We start from the raw sequence: 18173 nt of genomic DNA, 5'->3' as shown, positions 1-18173 counted from the left end.
TGGAAAATGCTTACAAATTGGATCTTAACTTTCAAAGTAGCATAGATGCCGTTAGAAAATATTAAACAACTAGCCAAATTAAACATTTTTAGAAAATACTACTCATATTACAGAGCAAGCTGTAAAGCTTAACATGACACCAATGTTTGCTTTGTAGCACCTACAGATTAAACACTATGGAGTCTTAAACTTGGATCAATTATTTCTCAATTATGCTTTTAGATACAAATGTCATTTCAACACTTTCCTCAAATTACTGTTCTATGGATTGCATTGTGTGATTCATGGTCTTTGTTGTTCTGGGTTTCGGGAGGAATCACATGTGTGACACAGTTCGAAGACACTCCTTCCTGTATGAGGTCACCATGGCCTAGCTAGCAACTGATCCAAATCAATTGTGCCCAATACTGTACTTATAAAAACAACATCTATACATAACCAAACATCATAATATGTCCTGTAACACATCCTCTTAGTAGTTCAACCTCAAGGAAGACCCCAAAGAAAGGCTTTAGATAGTAAAACACATTTATTGAGTAGAGAAAAGGATTAACCGGAAGCTGCACTTGTTTCTGCACCGCTAAAGATCCATTCAATTTACCTCAGTAGCAGCATGTGCAACAACTTCCTGGTAAATAGAGAATGTTAACACTCGATAATCCATTCTGCTCTTCTAGGAAAAACAGTACACAGCACAGCGGGCTGGGACAGAGAACGAGAAAGAGAGGAGCACCATATACATTAAAGCTTTTAAAAATCAACAAGTCCAACTCTGACCTAAAAAAACAACAACTGTAAGATCAGGCAGTCAGCAAGCACCTTCCCAATGGATAGAAAAATGCAACAAAATAAAAAAAGAAGAGCTCTCTTCCGGCTGGGGAAGGCATACGTGTCTGAAGACGGGGTTTGGAATATGGAGAAATCGGGGGTTGGAATATGGAGAAATCGGGAGTTGGAATATGGTTGGAGGAGGCTTATTGTGCTCATGCGTGCACCTCCTTGGCCATTGGGGGTGGATGTTGTAACCATGGTATGTTCTGTGCTTCAATGACAGAATTGAGAGGTACCCTTTTCACACTACTGAGCCAAGCCGAACTGAGCTGAATTGGGATGGACTGGTTCTGCATCCGCCATTGGTACACAGTATGTTCAGGTCAGCACGATAATGCTAAGGGTAGGGGTTCGCGGGTCGACTTTTAACTGTGCTTTATTGGACAAGGATAGGTATGTGGACTGTGCTTCATGTGTGCCTCTCTCCCCACATCCCTGTATCCCACGCAGCTGTGTGCGCATTCAATTATTTGGCCACCATTGGGTTACTGATTAATTCAAGTCCAAGTTTAGTAATAATACTGCAGGCACCGCAAACTGAGCAAGAAGAGCGGATAATGTTATAAAATATGGGATTAGTAGAAAAAAAGACAACTCCTCATAGTTGAGGGGAATAGCCTGTTCTTTTAAACAAAGTATTTCATTGGTTGTGGCTGAGGTGAGTTACTCAAACACAAAATGTAAAGCGCTTGGAGGCTTGATGGAAAGCRCCTTCAATAAATGCAATCAACCCATTCATTACTAAAAATACATGTCATATCAGGAGTTAAATGGACACGTGAAACCCATGTGTTTTCTGACAGCTTACATGCTGTAAGCATTTTTGTACAGGAAAAATATGTTTTGTTAAAGTTAAGAAARAAAAGTACTTATAAAGGCAAATAAAGTCTTACTGAAGGGCGTTGTTGACTTGGGTATTGTGCTCCTTTGGTAGTAAAGCTGCCCCCTAACTCCATTGGTCGACAGCAGGAAAGACAAAATCTCTCAAGAGCCCCGAACTAAAAATAGGGTCCTTGTCCGTTTTGGTCCTTCAGTCTCTCTCCCCCCTTTTATGTCCTCTCCGCGGTCTCTGTCATTCGTTCTGGTTTGTATTCATTAGGCACCAAATGGAAGAAAACAGTCTGAAACAGGGTGGGGCTTCCTGATATTGTCCAATAAGAAATGCTTGTTTTTGTTTTCCGTTTTCACATGTTTTAAAACATTTTCCATTGCATGCCCTAATAAATATGACCCAGGTGTTTTTGGATGTTTGCACCTCTCACGTGATGAGGCAGCAGTTGATATAGCGTGGCCCCAGTCTTCTCTTCAAGACTCCCTTTCTCCTCTTGGGGTTCAGGATAGCGATAATGGCCTCATCAAACACAGTTTTCAGTCCTTTCTGGGTGAGAGCCGAGCATTCCACGTAGACACACGCACCAATCTGGAGAGGAACAGGCTGTCACTCAAAACTATCAACATAGGGTTAACCTCATCACCAAGCTAGCTTGGGGAGGAAGTCTTGTGTGTGAGACTCAAATCAACAAATGCCCAAAACTGAATATATACAAGCTTTATAATAATTTTAATACAGAATTGGTTTGACGAGGGACAGACCATCTGTGTAAAGTAAGGTAGACCACTTGTCTCTCCTACACACTAAAAATGATTTCTAACCTCCCTCCTGGCCCCACAGTGGTACGTACCTCCTTGGCTAGCTTCTGGCCCTGCTCTGTGGTGATGGGTTTTTCCTTCATGTCATTCAGTTTGGCAATGGTCTTGGGGTCATCACGCAGGTCAATCTGAAACAGGGAGAGACAACATTTCCAATCAGCACAGCCAATCAGAAAGGCAGCAGATAGGTTGCTTCTTAAGCAACTTGTTCATTCAACTACCCACTGAGCACACCACATCATTTCAACGCAAATCATTTGGTAATATTTAGTTAATACGTTGATCAATGAGATTACAACCTATTTTCACCCAAAAGTTTGGGAATTTAACAATGTGTTATGACCATCCTTTCAACCATCAAAAACCACAACCAAATTCTCAATGTCAGATTTTTGGTTTAATTCTCTCACAAATTGTTATTGCTGCACTTTCAACCATTTAAAAATCAAAAGTTCAAAAGGGAATACAATGTCAGATATTAAGTTTATTTATACAACAACGTTATCACTGTGCTCCATCTAGCACAACAAAGGACCTTGATTGCAATTGAGATCATTCAAATACGTCGTGCAACTGATCAATGCCATTCGAGATTAAGCACAGATTATTAAATCGCAATTGTGAAGATCTCCACAGACCTGCTACTTTTTCATGCTATCTTGAACATGCACACTTTCTATGACTACATAACAATATCTTTGTTGCAGTAACCTCAATGTGTCCATTGTGTTTTACTCATTTAAAAAGTTTTTTAAAATACTGTTACATTAGTTTGTAAAATAGCCTTAAACTGAAGGCTATTTACTGGATTACAAAAATGTTACATTTTGTTTGGTTAACAACACAAGCAAACATTTAAAAGGAGATGCATTTACTGCTTAGGTAGTTCCATTTGTGCCACAGAGTCTGGCTTTAATTCCAGTTTGTCTAAAATTAATAATTGATGTCCTGAATTCACATCTCCATTTCAACCAAAAATGTATGTAAAAAAATAGGACTAAAACAGCACAAACTTAAAATGCAGTTTGATTGGATTTTGGATTTTTTGATTAACTTTTCTATTCCATTTGAAATTAACCAAAGCTTGAAACCCTGTATTGTCTATTTTCAGTTGAATTTAAACCTACCCTTTGGAATGAATTTGAACTCAACAATGAATCTATTAAGTGGCGATTTCTCAATCACTCACATGATTGGTAACAGTCAGTGGCAAATATCAAAGCTAAGCAGAGCTGGACTAGATGGGAGACCAAATGGATCTTCTTCCCCATTTTCAAAGAGCACCCCACATTTGACTTCAATTACCAAAGAGTTGCTCTTCCTCTGTTTCACGATTCTTCTATGGAGTTTCACTGTAGTATTCAAACAGACAATGTTCATCTTGAGAAATGTGCCATGTTAGTCCTTTACACAATCCAAACCTTGTTTTCATTTTATCTAACTAGGCTAGTCAGTTTAGAACAAATTCTTATTTTCGATGACGGCCTAGGAACAGTGGGTTAACTGCCTTGTTCAGCGGCAGAACGACAGATTTTTACCTTGTCAGCTCGGGGATTCGATCTTGCAACCTTTCGGTTACTAGCCCAACGCTCTAACCACCAGGCTACCTGCCGCCCCTACACTCTAACCACTAGGCTACCCTGCTGGTTCTCTATTATATTATTCCGTCATATGTTTTTGTGATTGAATTCAACCATGAGGCATTTGTCCCTTCATTTTCTTTTGAGTGCAGAACACACACACACACAATCCATGCTCAGTCACGCTGTTCCTCTCTTACTAACACCCAATATGAGGCCAGGCACCACAGGCTGCCTTTTTACAATTTTTGATTTGTTGGTATTTTGGTCCATTAATATTAGTATTTWAAAAAAAGTAAACATATACATTTATCAAGATTTTTAAACGTGTATTTCTTTAGGTTTGTCATACCACCGTCCACTACATTTGAACCACTTTAAAATGGACATACATCAACAATTTCAAAGCTCACTATATTAAATTACAGAATTTAAAAAGCCCATTTCATAGAGAATGTTACAAACTGGACTATATTTGGTAACTTACTTTCAAGAGATGGTGTTTGGTAGTCTGAATTCAGTGTACTTGTCCTTAACTCCCATTTCCCGAAAGTCAGACTTTTCTGACACGCCAACTAATTTCTTAGCTTCAGAAGCATCTGCATTCAGCAACTTGTGTGGTTATCTTTAGATATATTCTCCAGACTTGCCAAGAGAGAATTTTTGATATGTTGTAAATAATATACTACCGTTCAAAAGTTTGGGGTCACTTAGAAATGTCCTTGTTTGGGAAAGAAAAGCTATTTTTTTGCCCATTTTAAAATAGCAAATTGGTCAGAAATACAGTGTAGACAGTCATTTACAACATTAACAATCATAGCTGGAAACAGCTGTTTTTAATGGTATATCTACATAGGCGTACAGAGATCCATTATCAGCAACCATCACTCCAGTGTCCCAAAGGCACGTTGTTAGCTAATCCACGTTTATTATTTTAAAAGGCTAATTGATCATTAGAAAATCCTTTGCAATTATGTTAACACAGCTGAAAACTGTTGTCCTGATTTAAAGAAGCAGTACAACTGGACTTCTTTAGACTAGTTGAGTATCTGGAGCATCAGCATTTGTGGGTTCGATTACAGGCTCAGAAACAAAGAACTTTCTTCTGAAACCCGTCAGTCTATTCTTGTTCTGAGAAATGACGGCTATTCCATGCGAGAAATTGCCAAGAAACTTAAGATCTCATACAACGCTGTGTACTACTCCCTTCACAGAACATCGCAAACTGGCTCTAACCAGAATAGAAAAAGTGGGAGGCCCCGGTGCACAACTGAGCAAGAGGACAAGTACATTAGAGTGACTCGTTTGAGAAACAGACGCCTCACAAGTCCTCATCTGGTAGCTTCATTAAATAGTAACCGCAAAACACCAGTGTCAACGTCAACAGTGAAGAGCTGACTCCAGGATGCTGGCCTTCTAGGAAGAGTTCCCTCTGTCCAGTGTCTGTGTTCTTTTGCCCATCTTAATCTTTTCTTTTTATTGGCCAGTCTGAGATATGGCTTTCTCTTTGCAACTCTGCCTAGTAGGCCAGCATCACAGAGTTGCCTCTTCATTGTAGAGAGAGTGCTTTTTGGCAATCTCCAAGTGGGCTGGCATGTGCCTTTTACTGAGGAGTGGCTTCTGTCTGGCCACTCTACCAGAAAGGCCTGATTGGTGGAGTGCTGCAGAGATAGTTGTACTTTTGAAAGGTTCTCCAATCTCCACAGAGGAACTCTGGAGCTCTGTCAGAGTGACCATCGAGGTTTTGGTCACCTCCCTGACTAAGGCCCTTCTCCCCCGATTGCTCAGTTTGGCCGGGCGGCCAGCTCTAGGAAGAGTCTCGGGGTTCCCAACTTCTTCAATTTAAGAATAATGGAGGCCACTGTGTTCTTGGACCTTCAATGCTGCAGAATTTTTTTGGTACTCTTCCCCAGATCCGTTCCTTGACACAATCCTGTCTCGGAGCTCTACGGACAATTCCTTCGACCTCATGGCTTTATTTTTGAACATGCACTGTCAACTGTGGGACCTTATATAGACAGGTGTGTGCCTTTCCAAATCAAGTCTAATCTGAATTTACCGTAGGTGGACTCCAATCAAGTTGTAGAAACATCAAGGATGATCAATGGAAACAGGATGCACCTGAGCTCAATTACGAGTCTCATAGCAAAGGGTCTGAATTCTTATGTAAATAAGGCATCTGTTTCTTATTTTATCAATTTGAAAACATTTAAACTAGAAATCAGATTTACCTAGCTCAGTGGAGACCCTACGAACCTTAAGGGTTAACCAATCCTGTGAACAGGTTAGGCAACTCAGGTGTCTATACTTAGTTAGCACAGTTAGGTTTACTTAGCACACTTACTTAGCACAGTTAGATAAGATGGAAGTTTATGAAGTAGGGCCAAATGTAGAGATCTACAGGTTTTTAGCGAAGTCCAGCCAACCTTTTGATACAGGATTCAGTGATGTGAATCAAAACTGTCGCCTGTAACAAAACAAAGGGCACTATGGGAGATGGCATCTGAACTTTTAAGAGTAGCAGCAGCTGCACTTTGATAAGTAACCAAGAACATATGAAAAAGGTTGACTGAATACTTTTCTTCCTCCTGCTTAGAGAAAGGCGCGATCTGTTTCTGTAGAAAAAGCCAACTTTAAATCTTAGCTTCTTAACCAGCTCATCCATATGGTTTTTAAAACGTCAAATCCACATCAATCCAAATGCCTAAGTATTTATATGCGGGACACGTTCGATTGGCGAACCATCTAATGGAGTGAACATGTAGTTCATCTGAAACATTCTCGCTAGAGTTTAAAAACATGAATTTTGTTTTGCTCTTATTAAGCACAAGCTTTACAAATCTGAGGTCTGTCACTAAGATAATCGTGAAACCAAGAACAGGCGTCGGAGCTCAGGCCTACCGAGGACAACTTATTCAAGAAAATAGCGTGATCAACCGTATCAAAAGCCTTTCATACGAAATGTGCTGCTTTGTTTGTCAGTGTCTAAAGCATTGACAAGATCATAAACAACTAAAGTGGTTGCTGTAATAGCGCTATGCCCAGGCCTAAACCCTGATTGGTTTACATTCAAAAACACATTTCTCAAATAAAAAGAGCAAAGTTGTACATTTACCAAGGATTCAAGAATCTTAGCTAGACACGAAAGCCTTGAAAATGGGGTGATAATTGTTAAGAGCTCTACTTTCTCCACCCTTATGGAGCGGCAGCACAAAAGCGGATTTACATACTTTTGGAATATTTCCTGATAACAATGGTAAATAAAACATTTGGGTTATTGGGCCAACAACGATGGGCGCTGCACACTTAAGCAGACTAGGATCCAATTGGCCGGCCCCTGTGGATTTCTTGTCTATTGCTAGCAAAGCATCCGGGGGTTATTTTTCTGTAAATAGCCTAAAATAAAAGCTTCAACTCAAAGTTTCCCCTATCAGCGCCCAGCCCAATATCATTGTGAATAATCTTAGAAGTGATTTCAAAGAGAGAGCCCGCTGAAATAAAATGGTGATTTAAACGCATTTAATGAGATATTGCCTCATTTGCACATTTTAATAATTTATTTCAGAAAAATGGTAATACAAAAGTCTTATTTGTGTCTACATTCAACTGGTAAAAGTGAATCGTTATATGATTAAGGGGAGAGAAAAAAAATGACCCTACTTTACCCCGCACATGCCCAACTGATACGTGTAACAAACTCTTTATTGAGACAAACATTCATGAACACTTCTGTGGTAGTGTTTGATTTGTAGCTCTGGTCATCTGTGAATTGATTGGGTCCATATCAGTATGCAGTGTGAGAATGTGAGTTACGGTGGGACTGATAAGAGAAGTAAATATCAGCTGAAAGAACGATAAACCACAGACCCACTCCACTAAACTCACCACCGCCAATATGGACATTTTCTATTTCTGGTGGCCAGGGAATTGCTGGCAGAGGGACACCCATACGTGTGGTTTGATCTTTTGGAAAGTATTTGAGAGTTACTAAATGAAAAAGTTAAATTTACTCTTACTATTAAGTTCCATCTACTTTTGAATGATTCAGAACTATACACCTATATTTCTTCATGCATGTTCGTGAATGGTCTTAAGAATTAAATAAACCAGAGTACAGTACATTTAAGTGGAGGCTCAGTTTTATAATCCACCTCCCCTGTCAATGTGAAGTAGGKCGTAAGAATGAGTAGGGTGGATGAGGACAGCACATGCCAGGTGAATACAGTACACTCTGTGAAACTCAGCATGTGAAATGGCCAGGACAAAGTATAGATACAGGCTATCGGTGGGGTGGCTCACCTGAGTGCCTATGAGGAGGTAGGGGACACTTGGGGCATACTCCTGCAGCTCGGTGACCCACTCCTCCCTCACATTCTGGAAACTAGCAGGGTTGACCACAGAAAAGCAGATGAGGAAGACATCGGTCATGGGGTACGACAAAGGCCTCAAGCGGTCATAGTCCTCCTGGAAAAATGTAAGGGCGGGTAACAAGAGACACAGGAGAGGGAGAAGTTAGGGGAGGGGAACAAAGACACTGGGGAGAAAGAGAGCAACAGCCTTCCTTACATAATATCCACCAAAAGACTGCCACATCCTCAGAGTTAATACTCATGAATAATTAAACCGTAGGAAAAATGAGCTCCAAATGCAGCAATCTTTTTTTCTCCTCCTCACTGAGGCAGAGAGGAGAGCAAACTTATTCTGTGCTTATCTACCGGACTTCACCATGCACAACACAGCACACTGCCAAGCTACCAGGCTGTTTTATGAGAACAATGAACACTTTTGTATGAAGGGAGTGATAAACATTTAGCCACTAGAATTTAGTTTTGAAATGGAGGGATGTGCCGATTTCTACAGATGACCATCAGACAGCAGCTCGTCTCTCTGTCTCTGACTGTGGCTATTGGGCATTATTTCACATTAGCAGTACTTTACAGGAAGCAGTGTGGAAGGCATCAGACAAACTGCCATCTCCGATAGGCCTCAGTTTATTGTGTGGCGCCAATAGCTAATTCACATATCCAACATGGTCCGGTCTGTGTAAATGAGATCAAGCATTTCCTCATTGCTCCCTGATACCCAATTCTGAGAGGATGTTCTTCTACATCACCCGGCACACTCTGAATGACCCGAGTTTATACATGCAGAGTGCACACATGAAGACTAGTTATGGTGATGGACGAGGTGGCAAGCTTGAAGGAAGTAAATCAATAGGTCTTAAAATCGTTAATATGACCGTCTGATTAGCTCAACAAACTAACTTAACATTGCTCAGGTAAAAAAACAGAAAAATCTAAGTGAATTCAATTCTGTGCACTGGATAATTAAGAAGTCTTGGACGACCTAGTGGCGATGCCACAATAGTGTCTGTTATTACCATTTGGGGGCGGTAGGTAACTTAGTGGTTAGAGCGCTGGGCCAGTAACCGAAAGGTTGCTGGATCGAAACCCCGAGCTGACAAGATAAAAATCTGTTGTTCTGCCCCTGAACAAGGCAGTTAACCCACTGTTCCCCGGTAGGCCGTCATTGTAAATAAGAATTTGTTCTTAAATGACTTGCCTAGTTAAATAAATAAAGGTTATTGTGAGCGCAGTGGTTTCAAGAACTGATGGAAATAGAAATAGCCTTCATGAAGCCTAGCTGATATCTTACAGAAAATATGCTGATACTTCTGCTTTCTAGTCCATTTCAAACTGTTTGAGAATGCATGTAAAAATCTAGTTGCATTTGTCACATGCTTCGTAAACAACATGTGTAGACTAACAGTGAAATGCTTACTTAGAGGCCCCTCCCAACAATGCAGTTAAAGAAAAGAGAAAGAAAAGTATTAAAATGTAATAAAAGTAATAATACACAATGAGAACTCAAAGTATTCAGACCCCTTGACTTTTTCCACATTTTGTTACGTTACAGCCCCCCTCTCAATCTACACACAATGCCCCATAATGACAAAGCAAAAACAGGTGTAGACATTTTTACACATTTAGATTWTTTTTTAAACTGATATTTACATWAGTATTCAGGCCCTTTACTCAGTATTTTGTTGAAGCACCTTTGGCAGCGATTACAGCCTCGGGTCTTCTTGGGTATGACGCTACAAACTTGGCACACCTGTATTTGGGGAGTTTCTCCCATTCTTCTCTGCAGATCCTCTCAARCTCTGTCAGGTTCGATGGGGAGCGTCGCTGCACAGCTATTTTCAGGTCTCTCCAGAGATGTTCGATCTGGTTCAAGTCCGGGGTTCTGGTTGGGCCACTCAAGGACATTCAGAGTCTTGTCACGAAGCCACTACTGCGTTGTCTTGGTTGTGTGCTTAGGGTCGTTGTCCTGTTGGAAGGTGAACCTTCGCCCCAATCTGAGGTCCGGAGAGCTCTGGAGCAGGTTTTCATCAAGGAGCTCCCTGTACTTGCCCCGTTCATCTTTCCCTCGAATCCTGTATGATGCTGCCATCACCACGCTTCACCGTAGCGATGGTRCCAGGTTTCCTCCAGACGTGAGGCTAAAGAATTCAATCTTGGTTTATTCAGACCAGAGAATCTTGTTTGTTTCTCATGGTCTGAGTCCCTTTTGGCAAATACCAAGCAGGCTGACATGTGCCTTACTGAGGAGTGGCTTCCGTCTAGCCACTCTACCATAAAGGCCTGATTACTGGAGTGCTGCAGAGATGGTTGTCCTTCTGGAAGGTTCTCCCATCTCCACAGAGGAACTCTGGAGCTCAGTCAGAGTGACCATAGGGTTCTTKGTCACCTCTTTGACCAAGGCCCTTCTCCACCGATTGGTCAGTTTGGCCAGGTTGCCAGCTCTAGGAAGGGTCTTGGTGGTTCCAAACTTCTTCCATTTAAGAATAATGGAGGCCACTGTGTTCTTGGGGACCTTCAATGCTGCAGACATTTTTGGTACCCCTCCCCAGATCTGTGCATCGACACAATCCTGTCTCGGAGCTCTACGGACAATTCCTTCGACCTCATGGCTTGGTATTTGCTCTGACATGCACTGTCAACTGTGGGACCTTATATAGACAGGTGTGTGTGCCTTTCTAAATCATGTCCAAACAATTGAATTTAYCACAGGTGGACTCCAATCAAGTTGTAGAAACATCAAGGATGATCAATGGAAACAGGATGCACCTGAGCTCAATTTCGAGTCTCATAGCAAAGGGTCTGAATACTTATGTAAATAAGGTATTTTTTTGTTAAATACATTTGCAAAAATGTCTACAAAAATGGAGAACATCATGTTCGTGAGGGTCTCATCTTTCAATTGAGTGGTCATAACAGTTTGTAGGCCAAAACGTTTGGATGCAACAGACGTTTTCTTGAGGAGACTGATTCTTCGGGATGTCTCATGATCTGACAAACACAGCTCTAGCTCTGCCACCTTTCACCGCATATGCAGAAGGATGCGGTGGATTGAGACGCAGTTAGGGTTGCAAAGGGTCGGACACTTTCCAGTAAATTTCTGGAATTCTCCCAGAAAGTAAGCCCTGGAATTTGGGGAATTTTACTTAAATTCATTTTTAAAAGTTTGCTTATAACAGTGAACCTTTTTTTGAGGGATACACATGAAGCAATTCTAGGTCTTGTGGCATTCACCCCCCATACTGCTTTTATTTATTTACTTTTCTGCTCTTTGAGCACACCAGTATCTCTTCTTGCACATGATCATCTGATGATTTATCACTCCAGTGTTAATCTGCTAAATTGTAATTATTCGATTTATGCCTACCTCATGCCTTTTGCACACATTGTATATAGATTCTCTTTTTTTCTACCATGTTATTGACTTGTTTATTGTTTACTCCATGTGTAACTCTGTGTGGTCTGTTCACACTGCTATGCTTTATCTTGGCCAGGTCGCAGTTGCAATGAGAACTGTTTCTCAACTAGCCTACCTGGTTAAATAAAGGTGAAAAAATAAAAAAAAATTGTTTGGTTACACTATCCCCAATTCAATGGAATTGCAACCCTCTGCATGCACAGTGCATTCTTCCATCACATGTACAGCTGATCTTGCACACTAATGAGATGCTATGGAGCCCACACTACTACACTGTCTGAGCCAAGACTACATGCTTTCTGGTAAGTTTGATTACAATACTGGGTGAATTTTATTTGATGACATACATGATTTTTTGTTAATTAGTAAAAGTAGCCTACAGCAAAGTGTGGTTTAAATCATTTCTAACGTGTGGGTTTTAGCTTGCTTGAGCCTGATAACCGAGGAGTGTTAATTCACCCATTTCCATACATGTTTCATTTTAAAACATTTCTCTCAAAAGAGCTGTTTAATCTAACTGTATCTGTTCATGGAATTGTAATTTTAAAACATTACTCATTTTTATTCTAATTCTTTACCCGAAATGCCAAGGGCACTATCTGATATGTAGAGACATTTCACTGCAGCTAATGTAGAAGGAAAAGCTGTGTACATTTGCAAATATTGTGCCAAATCATATGTGAAGAATGCAACAAAGGTGCAGAATCATCTGGCCAAGTGCATAAAGATCCCTCAGCGCTCACAACAAGCAACCTCTGACAAAAGTGAATCAGACACCTTATGGAAGCAACAGCTCATGGTCCTCCTGGAATCAGAAGTCTTTTCTTGATTCAATGAGGAACGTAGTCAGAGAAATGCTGAATGAATGTCTCGCTCAAGCTGTGTATGCAACTGATTCACCTCTGATGCACACAGGCAATGTATTGGAAGAGATTCTGAATATTCTTCTCCCAGCATACACCCCTCCAACCAGACATCTTTATCTACTCATTTGCTGGGTGCAGAGTTCAACAGAGTTCAAGTGAAGGTCAAGCAAATCATAGAGAAAGCAGACTGTATTGCAATCATCTCTGACGGTGGTCAGTTGTTTGTGGGCCAAAGAATAATTAACTACATCAATCTCCACCCCTCAACCAGTATTCTACTAAGAGCACAGACACAAGGGACAACAGACCAGCACCAGTCTTTACATTGCAGATGAGCTGAAGGCAGTCATCAATGACCTTGGACCACAGAAGGTATTTGCACTGGTGACAGACAATGCTGCGAATATGAAGGCTGCTTGTCGTAAAGTGGAAGAGTCCTATCCTCACATCACACCCAATGGCTGTGCTGCTCATGCATTGAATCTGCTCCTCAAGAACATCATGGCACTGACAACAATGGATACCCTCTACAAGAGAGCCAAGTTTAGGTATGTGAAGGTCATCAAGTTATAGCAGCAATCTATCTCACAAGCACAGTGAGAAGAATAGGAGCACCACATTGAAGCTGCCCAGCAACACCCATTGGAGTGTGTTTATCATGTTTATCCAGTCTGCCCCATCAAGAGGATCCACCTGGATGACGTATTTTGGGAGAGAGTGGTAAGGAGCCTGAAACCTATAGCAGTAGCCATTGCACAGATTGAGGGAGACATGCCATCCTGTCTGATGTTCAGACTCTGCTTGCAGATGCAAGAGAAGAGATCCGTTCTGCCCTGCCCACTTCACTGTTGCTCCAAGCAGAGGAAACTGCAGTTCTGAAATACATCAAAAAGCGTGAAGACTTCTGTCTGAAGCCCATACACGCCGCAGCGTACATGTTAGACCCCAAGTATGCTGGCAAGAGCATCCTGTCTGGTGCAGAGATCAACAAGGCCTATGGTGTCATCACTACCGTGTCTCACCACCTTGGCCTGGATGAGGGCAAGGTTCTTGGCAGTCTGGCGAAGTACACTTCCAATCAAGGGCTTTGGGATGGAGATGCAATATGGCAGTCGTGCCAACATATCTCATCAGCCACCTGGTGGACCAGCCACCACCTTGGCTCCATCATCCTCCAAAACCCACCTCAGAGCGCAACTGGTCCTTGTTTGGGAACACACAAAACATGCAACAGGCTGACCAATACAAGGGTTGAAAAATTGGTGGTCATCTGGGAACTGTGAGGCTTTTTGAGCCTAACAACGAGCCATCCTCAACAAGGTTGGAAAGTGACAGTGAAGATGAGGCCTCAGAGTCTGATGTTCAAGAGGTGAACATTGAGGAAGTCCAGGGAGAAGACATAGAAGCCGGAGAGGAAGACAACCAAAGCTTTAGTTTCTAGATTATCATTTTACAGATGTATGTTGAAAATGTTTTTGGGAAATGCGATGGATCATTGGGGATCATTTAATATTCCCTTTATTTTGTTGTTCAGTGAAATGATCCCATGTGAAGAGTCAACTCATTTAATTAAAGTTAAATTCGTAACAAATTATTTTATAATTTTTCTATTGGAAGGATGTAATAATTTGCAATTATGTCTACTTAAAATAAGGTAAAAGGTTTATGTTTGTCTCCAAATGATATGGTAAATATCCAATGCAAAAAATATTACATTTAAATGGTATTAATATTAATTTGTATATATTTCCGTTAATTCCTATATTCCCGTTAATTCCCACATATTCCTGTTAATTCCCATATCTGAATATTCCCCAAAATGTGCAACCCTAGACGCAGTCCATGCAAAAAAACAGATCTCTAGTTTAAACTGACAGATTTTGCTAGGGATTTTTTTATTATGTTAATTCGATTTCCACAGGGGAGCAGAAATTGCAGGCTAAGGGTTAAGAAACTAATAAAGGTACTCATGGCAGGGCATATTCCAACCACTCTCCCCATACGGGTTCTTACATTTCGATCAGGGCGAGGCTTTCTATGGCATTACTACTTGGCTGGGTATGTGATCTCAGCTGTGAGTGTGTCGAGTCACTGACATGACAGTCTATGTTATCAATGAGTCCCTCCTCCTCGTGCCTGGCAGCTGTGTCAGAGACGCCTGTTCCAACATAGCCACAAGGAGAATAACAAGCGCAGGCACTACGCTTCATGGCCCATCCTCAAAACTGTTTGAACACTGCACTGTAAAATGTTTACTGTGAATTGTACAGTAACTTACTGGTAGTTGGTTGCCAGCTAGTAACTGCATTTCATATTACAGTACTTCACGGCTCATCCTCAAAACTGTCTGAGCATTTACCAACACGGGGACTAAAGTGATAGTTCAGACTGATGTATCCCATTCAAGGTGATTACATCACATGCCAAATAATGGAGCTTTAGACCTATGGTGGTCAACGGTGAAACAGTTTAAAACATCCATCAGCAACCTCTATCTAGCTGTAGTGTTCAAATGTGAATGACATGTCTAGTGCTGCCATTGGTGTTCAGCTGAGTGGAGAGGAACAAGGCCCCGTGGCAGCAGCAGAGCCCACTTTACTCTACCCCCTGCTGGGATGTCTAGGGGTCACATCTCAGGGAGGGTACAAAACCTAATGAGGCACTATACAAAACAAAAGGGGGGGTGGGCATGTGCAACTGAGTGTGAGGTGTGCGAGTGCAGGAGGGAGTGAGCAAATGAGAAACTGAGCGGCAAAAAAAAAGGGAAAGAGTGTAGAGTGAGTAGAGAGAGCCCAGTGTTGCCATGGGTACAACAGCACTTAACATCCACTTCCTGCTTCCTCCTCCTATCCACAGCAGCAATGCTAGCTTTCTATGATTAGTGCATCAGCCAGGGAGGGGATGAATGAACAAATCAATAAAGTATATTCCATTCTGTTCCTTCTGTTCTTGGCCCACATGTTCAAGAGCTAAGAAATGTGACTGAACGTGTTACGTATAGATGTGTGAAATACACGGGTGGTGGAATAAGTGATACACAGACAAAATGAGAGGCTCATTTCCCCTCTCTTTGAGCAAATGGTTAATCATCTTCCCCTATGAAAAAGCTGACGATTCTGTGAGCTTCAGCTCTGCCAGGGGCATAAGTATTAAAAGGTCTTTGGAGCCAATAAAACATGTCTGATGCAGAGCAGAAGGTGGGGACTGTAGCAGGAGAGTGTGAATTAGCGGATGGGTGGCTGGGTTGGATGAGATTCCTCAACAGAGAGGGGTATAGTATTTAGCATTGCATTCTTCCATACCCCCAGCCCGAGCCTCCTACAGGGCTGTATTACAGGTTTCCAGAGCAGATTTGTAGTTTTTCGCTCCCCACTCACTCTGTTTTTTCCCCCTCTGTCTCAGCCAGCCCCTCGGTCTCTCTCTATTCCCTCTTCCGGGTTTCCCTCCCTCTAGCACTCCCTTCTTTGATCAGATGCTGAAGCTATAAACATTACCAGCTGGCCTTGTGCTCAAGCATAAAGAGATCAGCCGAGGTGGAGCAGTGGAGGGGCTGCGTTTGAAGAGAAGTAACTACTCTCGGTGGCCTCTGCGCCCACAGTCGACATCTGGGAAACTTCTCAATTTCACAGACGGTCTGAATCAGAAAACAAAAAAAAAGGCTCCAGACATGGAATTGCAATCAAACACCAAAGAGTAACAGAAAGCTGTGTGAAACACTACTGAAACGTAGTTTTGAGATCATATAGTTTCTCCAAAGAATGAGTTATGGTAGCCACAGATTCGAGTGGGAATAAATATTTGGGATTGTTGGGAGACAATAGCTAAACTATTCATGTACTTATATTTTATTAAATGAACAAACGGGCCTCGTAGTATTATTTCTCATCCTCAAAACCTTTTCACCCTTTCACCAGGTGAATAGTGTTTCAGTTCGGGACCTATTTGGACGGGTTCGGGGGAGAGTGTTATCAATTAGTCGCTGCATGTAACATGCCTTAACTTAAGACCCAGCTTGGAAAAACAGAGCTAGAGGTCTTAGAGGAGAAAGTGAGTGTGTGTTTACGCGAGAGCTTGCTGGACGGTGAGTGAAAATGTTATGGGTGTGCACATTTGACTGCGTGCTGCTGTGTACAGTGTGAGTTGAGTGATACACTTGCAGATTTGAATGCCACATTGTAAAGAACCAACCCATAAACAAGACAGTGACAACCTCCCTACTGGACATAGGACCCCTGTTCTCTACATAATAGACCTATTGAAAGGCTTAACTAGGCCTACCAACCACGGTCTATCACACACCAGACTGACTGGAAACTAGAGCAATGTGGAGAAATCCGTCACCTGTTGCCGTTTAGAGTGATCAGAATTTCAAGCTTGTGGGTGTGTCTACAGCACCATTGGTTAACAGTGGGGGAGCACATCGGGAGAGGGGGGGAGCACATCGGGAGAGGTTGTGTCCTTGGACGTGGCATGCTTGGCAACCAGCCAGAGTAAAAATAAACTCACTGTACCTGACCAGCTGTGTCATACAGTCCCAATAAGTACTGCTTTCCGCCAACGTTGACACTCACTGCAAAGCAATGAAAAAGGCTTGTTTAGAGAGAGACAGAGGGATCTCTTATCCCAAGTGGTTTTGATTATAGAAAACAGATGTATTCCTATGCAATCTGAGACAAAGAAAGTAGAAAATGGAAGCAGTGCACTACATTCAAACACACACTTCACCTTCCCCTGAACATTGGAATGTAGGGACTATTCAAACAAATTGGTATAGAGATTAAACTCATGCAACAGTAACTAGATTACCAGAGTGTCCGATTTTATTAGGAAGGATCAGGTAACTGGAAATGATTCAATTCGAGAACACACACACTCTCACACACACAGCCTAAATGTTAATGTAAGATCATGACATGTTCCTAAATCATTTTACCTGCATAATGGTCAAACACAGTGGGAACATACTCCTCTGGAAAGGCGTCGTTGGCATAGCTCATCAACAGACACGTTTTGCCCACAGCACCGTCTCCAACCACAACGCATTTCAACATAAGAGTACCAGTTCCGTTTGCCATGATGATCCTATCATTACCACCATCCTCCGACGCCCTGTTTTCCTGAGCTGCACGGAGATCCCCACACCACTGGCATTACCAGAGACGGAGACCAAATGCGCGACTCACCGAGACCAATGGAAACTCCATTTCTCCTTCCTCCTTGCTGCCGTCCAGTTTGCAAATGTGGCCGTAAAGGGGTTTTATTTCCACACTGCATACACAAAAAACACAGGCACTGTGCAGGGTGGCTATTTACCGGTTCAGCAAAGTCTAGAAAGTCCCAGTAGTCAAAACGGGTTCGCCCCAGTCCCCCGCCCTATCGTCGATGTATTTGCGAGACACGCGCTTGGAAGCCCGCTGTTCCCCAGTTCGCCCCTTGACTCTCGGTCCCTCGCCTAGTTTGCATTGGC

The 18173-nt window shown here is 42.0% G+C and overlaps 1 protein-coding gene across 2 annotated transcripts; it reads right to left on the bottom strand.

The window, feature by feature from the left end:
- Positions 1-510: 510 nt before the first annotated feature.
- Positions 511-18173, bottom strand: LOC111951902 (rho-related GTP-binding protein RhoQ). Of its 2 annotated transcripts, none has more exons than XM_023970227.2 (5): positions 17640-18173; positions 17218-17276; positions 8361-8525; positions 2514-2609; positions 511-2251 (listed from the first exon to the last, which is right to left on the bottom strand). In XM_023970227.2, exons 1-5 carry the CDS (start codon positions 17779-17781, stop codon positions 2090-2092), a joined length of 624 nt encoding a protein of 207 aa, XP_023825995.1. In that variant the 5' UTR covers positions 17782-18173; the 3' UTR covers positions 511-2089. The 2 variants fall into 2 exon arrangements, with proteins under 2 accessions (XP_023825995.1, XP_023825996.1); XM_023970228.3 differs by having other exon boundaries at positions 17890-18173.

The sequence above is a fragment of the Salvelinus sp. IW2-2015 genome, linkage group LG25, assembly GCF_002910315.2.
Source record: "Salvelinus sp. IW2-2015 linkage group LG25, ASM291031v2, whole genome shotgun sequence".
Taxonomy (NCBI): Eukaryota; Metazoa; Chordata; class Actinopteri; order Salmoniformes; family Salmonidae; genus Salvelinus; species Salvelinus sp. IW2-2015.
The sequence above is the reverse complement of the archived record's forward strand: the minus strand, read 5'-3'. Positions and strand labels throughout refer to the sequence as shown.

Excerpts from the sequence above, each read along its gene's own strand:
- LOC111951902 (XM_023970227.2), bottom strand. The coding sequence starts at position 17,781 with ATGGCAAACGGAACTGGTACTCTTATGTTGAAATGCGTTGTGGTTGGA. Across the intron at positions 17,277-17,639 it reads TGTGTTTGACCATTATGCAG|TGAGTGTCAACGTTGGCGGA; the intron begins GTAAAATGATTT and ends ATTGCTTTGCAG. Across the intron at positions 2,610-8,360 it reads ACCTCCTCATAGGCACTCAG|ATTGACCTGCGTGATGACCC; the intron begins GTGAGCCACCCC and ends TCCCTGTTTCAG.